General features: G+C 46.3%; 1 protein-coding gene across 1 annotated transcript; it reads right to left on the bottom strand.

Moving 5' to 3' along the window:
- Positions 1 to 2,205: 2,205 nt before the first annotated feature.
- Positions 2,206 to 3,688, bottom strand: reeld1 (reeler domain containing 1; the record flags this gene model as incomplete). The annotated part of the gene is made up of 3 exons (XM_076288334.1): positions 3,457 to 3,688; positions 2,873 to 3,095; positions 2,206 to 2,281 (listed from the first exon to the last, which is right to left on the bottom strand). Coding segments are annotated over exons 1-3 (531 nt in total), but the record flags the coding sequence as incomplete, so codon positions are not given.
- Positions 3,689 to 8,007: the final 4,319 nt, after the last annotated feature.

Here is an 8,007-nt window from a genome sequence, read left to right as displayed (position 1 = left end):
ATGTGTGTGTGTGTGTGTGTGTGCGTGTGTGTGTGTGTGCGTGTGTGTGTGTGTGTGTGTGTGTGTGTGTGTGTGTGTGTGTGTGTGTGCGTATGTGTGTGTGTGAGTGTATATGTGTGTGTGTGTGTTTATGTGTGTATGTGTGTGTGTGTGTTTGTGTGTGTATGTGTGTGTGTGTGTGTGTGTATGTGTGTGTGTGTGTATGTGTGTGTGTGTGTTTGTGTGTGTATGTGTGTGTATGTGTGTGTGTGAGTGTGTGTGTGTGTATGTGTGTGTGTGTGTGTGTGTGTGTGTATGTGTGTTTGTGTGTATGTGTGTGCGTCTGTATGTGTGTGTGCGTCTGTGTGTGTGCGTCTGTGTGTGTGTGTGTGTGTGTGTGTGTGTGTGTGTGTATGTGTGTATGTGGGTTTGTGTGTATGTGTGTGCGTCTGTATGTGTGTGTGCGTCTGTGTGTGTGTGTGTGTGTGTGTGTGTGTGTGTGTGTGTGTGTGTGTGTGTGTGTATGTGTGTGCGTCTGTATGTGTGTGTGCGTCTGTGTGTGTGCGTCTGTGTGTGTGTGTGTGTGTGTGTGTGTGTGTGTGTGTGTGTGTGTGTGTGTGTCTGTGTGTGTGTGTGTGTGTGTGTGTGTGTGTGTGTGTGTGTATGTGTGTGTGTGTGTGTGTAGAGTTTCTCAGTTCCCTGGTGGTGTTATGAGGTTGTACTCGGTCTGCAGCAGTAGCAGGCTGTTCTGACGGATCCTGCGCACCTGCACTAGCTCCCCCCCTCCCCCTCCCCCTCCTCCTCCTCCTCCTCCTCCTCCTCTGCCGCCGTCGTACTCCTGTACGTGGATGACGTTGTGGTCGCCCTCCCACTGCCGGCTGCGCTCGCTCAGACGCAGCTCGCTGTGCTTGCGGCAGCACCGCCGGTGCAGGCACCGCAGCCCCAGCGTCAGCACCACGCCCAGGCCGGCCGAGCAGCCCAGCAGCATGCCCAGCTCCGGGGCCCTGTGCCTGGGCGTGGCGTCGCGCGGACGTCCCCCTTCCGTGGCCGGAGGTCTGGAGATCCCGGGAGGGGGCGGCGGAGCGGAGTGGTTGGGGGGACGGTAGGGGGGCAGAGGTGTGGGTTGGGCTGGGGGCGCGAGAGGGGTCAAGGGGTCAGGGAAGGAGACCCGAGGGGCAGGGGAGGGGTCCATGAGGGGGGAGATAGATGGAAGGAGAGGTGTGTGAGGCTGGGTGTTAGCAGCGGTGGGATATCTGACGTTGCGATGTGTGTTTTGAAGGAATAGCGGTGGGGTGTAAGGATGCTTGGTGTGTGTGCGCTCCGTTAGAGTGTATTCAGTGGTTTGCGAGCTGGTGTGTGACACTGAAAGGACATCTTGTGTTGTTATAAAGGAAGAATAGTCATGTGTTCTGTGCATAGGTGTTGGTTCAGTTTGAGTAAGTGTTTTGTACACTTTACTAAAAAGCTGGATTGCATGTAAATGAACATTCGCTGTTGATCGCATGTTGCTGCTGCTTGCTGGCAAGCTGTGTGTTTCAATCAGCTGATGTGTGCTTGAGGTTGATACGTGAAGTGATTTATTGTGTGTGGTGTTGAGCTCTTGGGACATGGTGTGTGTGAAGAGGTCTGTATATGTGTCGTCCAGTGCGCTATATGTGGTCAGTGTAGTTGGTGTGGTGTGTGCCTCAGTTGCTGGCAGGTCCGTCACTGTGGAACAGATTAGAACAGATTATACTGTGGAACTATTATAAAACATCTGTTACACGCATGACAAAAACAAGTCTCTCACACGGTCTCCCCTCACTCACAAACTCTCTATCTCTCACTTTCTCTCATACTGTACAAACACAAACACACACACACGACACTCCCTCTTCTCTTTCACTCTCCCTTTTTCTGTCTCTATCTCACACACATACACACTCACACACACACACACACACACACACACACACACACACACACACACACACACACACACACAAACACACACACACACACACACTCTTCTCTTTCAATCTCCCTTTTTCTGTCTCTATCTCACACACATACACACTCACACTCACACACACACACACACACACACACACACACACACACACACTCTCTCTCTCTATAGCATACCAGTTCAGACTTACTTGAGCTAAATGTGCTTAGGCTGGTAGTCCCGAGTTTGTTCTGGCTATTTCTGCTCACGCCTGCTGTGCTATTCATCATCCTCAGTAAACTACGAGTCCCATCTTGCACCACGGCTGACTGGATTTGTGACCAATACACAAAGTAGGACTGAACCACTGTTATGCTGTAAAGCAAGCAGACAAGAGCAGAAAGGACATTTGTTTATACCATATAGAGTCACATAGATTGTTTTTTTTCCGCATGTTTTGCATACAATATTATAATCTACATACACACACGTCATTGCAAAGCTTTCACACGTACATTTTACATAATTGCTTATAGCACAAAAAGACACACAGTCACACACACAAAGTATGTGTGATGTATCATACATCGAACGCTGTCACACTCACACACACACAGAGTATCATACTGTACACTCAACGCTGGTACACTCACACACACAGAGCATCATACTGTACACTCAACGCTGGCACACTCACACACACAGAGCATCATACTGTACACTCAACGCTGGCACGCTCACACACACAGAGCATCATACTGTACACTCAACGCTGGCACACTCACACACACAGAGCATCATACTGTACACTCAACGCTGGCACACTCACACACACAGAGCATCATACTGTACACTCAACGCTGGCACACTCACACACACAGAGCATCATACTGCACACTCAACGCTGGCACACTCACACACACAGAGCATCATACTGTACACTCAACGCTGGCTCCACACACTCACTAGAAGCGTACGTCTCCGCAGGGCTGGTCCGGGGCTCTCCAGGTGAAGGATATGTTCCTCTTGAGCTGCTTGTCGGCGTGAGTGAGCGTGTCCCCCTCCCGAAGGCAGCGCATGCGCTGGGTGCCCGGCGGCGGCCGCAGAAACTCGCCCACGACGGTGTCGTCCCGCAGGGCCCGAGCCTGCAGCATGAAGCCCATGAAGGGTCGCGCGCTGCGCAGAGACACTGATGACACGAAGGATGGAGACAACAGGGACAAGGGACGTTAGTGTGTGTTTGTGTGTGTGTGTGTGTGTGTGTGTGTGTGTAAATGGGGGATATGTGTTGTGTAGATTTGTTTGTGTGAGTATATTTGCATGTGTTTTTTATGTGAGAACGAGAGAGAGATGCATGCATGTGTGTGTGTGTGTGTGTGTGTGTGTGTGTGTGTGTGTGTGTGTGTGTGTGTGTGTGTGTGTGTGTGTGTGTATGCATGTGCCTTACAGTATGTACAGTGCTAAATATACTGTGAATGTGTATCTAATTGTGTATACTGGAGTGTTTGCATGTAGTCAGCAGCCAGGGAAGTCTGGTGTCATATGGCTACCTGTGAGGGTCTGTTGTGGTAAATATTCTGTCCGGCTGGGCTGCAGGGTGAAGGCCGGGTGTGTGTGAGTGTGGTGTGTGTGCTGAGCGCGGACGTGCCCCGGCTTCAGATCCCGACAGGACGAAGACGTGGCTCCGTGAGAGAAGCCTGCGGCACCGCCAGAGAGCACACACACACACAGACACACACTCCACAACACACACTCACACCATGTCCTCCTAAGGGGTCGCATGGTCATCATCTGTAACACAAACACAGATGTACTGATGATGTGATATGTACACGCCAATTCATCTGTGACATATATGCTACAAACATATGCACACTCACACACACACACACACACACAGATAGAGAGTGAGAGAGATAGAGAGATAGATTCTGTCAAAAAGTACACACATTCTGACTCATTCAGGGATTACAAAATATGCGTCTCTAAACACATTACAAACACACACACACAAACACACATACATACCAATATTACCAAATATTGAAAGAATTATATAACTTCATTGAGAAGACTTACAGAAAAATAAACACTATCTTGAAAGACAAGAGGTTATGTTTTGATTTGTAAATCTTACCTGTCTGGTGTTAGAGGACACTAAACTGCTCTCATTCCTCAACGTCCTTTTGCTAATGCCTGTCTTTTCCTCTTATCGCTCTTTTTCTCCCTCCTTTTTTCACATTACCCCACCCCTCAGATTCTCTCTCTGTCACACACCATTACCAAACGAGTTTACCCCTCTTTGTCTCATTATTTTCCCTCTGCGTCCTCTTTCTCTCTTTTTTCCACTATGTTTTTGTCCTCTTGTCTGCCTTTTGAAGTGTAACAGCTGCAGCTCCAGGAACTACAAGGAAGTTACATCCTCTTCAGCTAATCCTTTACACACACACACACACACACACACACACACCACACACACACACACACACACACACACACACACACACACACACACACACACACAAACACACAGTCAAGTACACACAAACAGACAAAGACATACACACACACACATACACATGCATACATTCACAGTCACACGTTACCCATATTTTTCATTTCATTCACAGACCTTTGAAGATTTGTTGATTTTATAGTGCAGTTCTTGGGATTTATACACAATGTCTGCTCCTCTGTCTTTCTAATGTGTAATTTGTATTATATATCATGTGTATTTGTCTGTAAAGTATTTTCATTGCCTTCTGTGTTGCACACATATGCATGTGCCCAGGTGCCTGTGTGTGTTTTGGTCTATGTTTATATTGTGAAAGTATTGTCAATCCTTTTGGGCCATTACTGAAGAAATGGTAGACAGGTGTATGCACGCGCGCACACACACACACACACACACACACACACACACACGCACGCGCACGCACACGCACACGCACACGCACACGCACACACACACGCACACACCTGCAACTCCCACAGGCTTACTGGACCATTGGTACCCAAATAACCTTTTCAGTCTTCTGAAGTCTTGTGATGTTGTTCATCACAAACACCGGGTCGAGCGTCTTAGAAAGCAGAGAAGACGTGCCACTGCAGGTAAGTTTCTAAATATTTATTCACTATTGGGATGGTGGACGATGAATGTATCAATGTATTGTGAACCCCGGTACATACGGGTCAGGTGACCTATGACCTATTTAAAATGGTGATGGTCTTTTGTCTGTACAAGACTGATGAAGAGCCGAAGGGCTCGAAACGTCATGTGTGTGGGGGATTGAAGTAAAATAAAAAAATTAAAAAATGTAGAGCAAGTGTGCGGACCTTCTCTGTTACGTTGGATGATGATAGCCTACTAAGATTATCTTGATTAATTTCATAATTAAGTATCTGTGTATTGTCAAGTGCAGGGGTGTTATGCAAGATACAATTTAGCCATTAGTTTCCACAAAACTCACCAGAAGTCATCATTTAAGGGATTATTTTGCCCTGAACCCCCCTAGCATTTGTGAGGCCCAAAAGTATTTTATGTTTTGGGGCCCAAATTCTACAGCAGCAAACGATTTGCATTTTTGTAAATTGTGACCACCTATTTTATTTTTGAATGGCAAAGTATGTGAGACAGCAAGGGACAAGGGTGTGTGTGTGTGTGTGTGTGTACTGTGTATGGTAGGCGCAGAACCTGCCAGTAATAACTTTGGAGGGTCTGGAAGTTTTAAACATCTCATACATACTTCCACAGTAACAAAGCCCTTAACTGAGTTAACTGAGTTGGTCACTTAAAGCAAACATAGAATGGAAAACTGTTTTTACCTTGGCTGTATTGTAGTCCAGGGGTGTCTTAACTCAGCTGTGCTTTGTTACTTTCTGTAGCTGATAAAATTAACTTTCTGTAACTGATACAATATATATGTATATTTTATGGTTTTAGTTTTTTTTTTTTCAAAGTCTTATATATTTTAATGTTTAGAATTCAAACACTTTAAAATATTATTTCTCTTGTCTTTTATACAGTATAAATTATGTAAACAAATGTGCCATGTGTAATATAAATCATCACCCAATCTTTCAGAGAATCATGGGCAAGGAGGGTAGGGTAGGTAGAGGATAGGGTTGCTTTCCTTGCTGCTGCTAAATACTGCAGAAGCAGGTGCTGACTCATTTTCTCTGATGCAACATGTAGTTTATTTTCGCAAAAATGTTTGAATGTTTTGTCGATGAGAACAAATGCAATGGGAATACAAAAGTGCCTATTAAAAATCATTAGGAGGCTCCATAGTTATCTGATGCCGGGATGTCTGTTTCTCTAAATAACAGGACTAACATGCTCAACGCCGCATTTTACATTATGAAAGGGTATATTATTGTATACCACAACACAGAGGAACATGACGAACCCAACAATAATTAAAAGTATTTTCATTATGTTTCAGCTCCCCAATCCATCAGTTCCTTGCACATATACCATCTCGTGCTTGAGCCCAAAACCTGGACTGAGGCCCAGCGCCACTGCAGAGAAAAGTACACGGACCTGGCCACCATCACTGACACGGAGGACGCCGCCGCTCTGAATAGCCTCAGTGCTGGTGATGGTGCTGCTGGGGACCATGAAAATGCCTGGATCGGGATCCGAAGGGTCAGCGCTTTTAAGTGGCACTGGTCCTTTCTGGGCAGCACCGGAGCGCACACAGCAGCGGAGCCGGAGACTAGCTACACCAACTGGGACAGTTACGAGCCAGGGGCCATGTCCGCCAATGAGAGGTGCGTGGTGATGCGACGCACCTGCTAATGCAACCGGGGGAGAAGTGGAATGACACGCCATGTGGCTTTCAGCAGCCTTTCATCTGCTACAGTGGTAAGCAATGTGAAGTGTGTTTGTATGTGTCTGTCTGTGTGTGTGTGGATGTAAACTGTGGAGTCGGTGGGTATGGTGGTCTACAGAGTTAGCTAAACATGTAACTTACAGTATGTCATTAGCGGAAGAGGAATAATTGGTTTAGGTAACTGAAACTAATGGCCTGATATGTCTTTGGCACAACATGGGTTCGCAATCAGAAATTCATGGTATACTACTTAACACAGTAATTTACTTAAATCAAGATTTGAAGTTCACTATCAATATTTTAAGTATGACATAGAATGAATAAACTAAGTACTTTGCCTTGTTCTCTGATGTTAACATAGAAGGTATGGAACTTTGGTCTGTCAAAAAAAGGTATGCCAAGATGCTATCTCATAACCCCATTTACAAGCCAATAATTTGGCTGAGGAATAAAATAGTGAGAAAGGAGAAATCTAGCGCCCTTCATGCTTTTCTGGCACCTACAGGAATAATTAAGTCAGCTGTACGCTAATTGGCTGTCTTGCAAGGATGGTTTGCGTCACAGGATGGTTTGCGACACTTCTGTCACCCTCTATTTTTGTTCCAATTGGCACATTTTTTAATGGTAATTTCAAAGTCCAAGACTTTGAAGGCATTAGAAAGAGTCTGGTTCACAGCTTTGTGGCCATGCACCTTGCACCTTGTTCAATACAGCCAAGGTAAAAACAGTTTTCCATTCTATGTCTGCTTTAAGTGACCAAATCAGTTAACTCAGTTAAGGGCTTTGTTACTGTGTAAGTTGGGTATGTATGAGATGTTTAAAACTTCCAGACCCTCCAAAGTTATTACTGGCAGGTTCTGCGCTGACTTTTTCCTTTCCGGTCAGGGGGTTCTGGTGACCAGTATGTCCTAGTCACTGAAGTCTGGAGCGGCGCTCAGAAGCACTGTAGGGACCACTTCACAGACCTGGCCAGTGTGCGGAACCCAGAGGAGAACAGAAGAGTGGCAGAACGGGTCGCGGGTGGAACAGAACCCTGGATCGGAATGTTTCGAGACACCTGGATGTGGTCTGACCTGAGTGGCAGCTCGTTTAGGCAATGGGTGACCGGCGTGTCCGATTATGTGGGCGGGAGTGAGAGCTGTGTGGCCAATCCGCTTGTGGGAGAAAGGAAGTGGCAGGACGGGAACTGTGACGAAAGGATGCCGTTCTTTTGCATGGGGGGTAAGATGTTTACAGATGCTTTATTTTTTTGAGTCTGAATCTGTG

This window comes from Alosa pseudoharengus, unplaced genomic scaffold (assembly GCF_046254945.1).
Source record: "Alosa pseudoharengus isolate Yale_2024_CS ecotype anadromous, Long Island Sound unplaced genomic scaffold, YU_APseudo_1.1 YU_APseudo_1.1_scf_17, whole genome shotgun sequence".
Taxonomy (NCBI): Eukaryota; Metazoa; Chordata; class Actinopteri; order Clupeiformes; family Clupeidae; genus Alosa; species Alosa pseudoharengus.
This window is presented reverse-complemented; position numbering and strand designations above follow the sequence as displayed.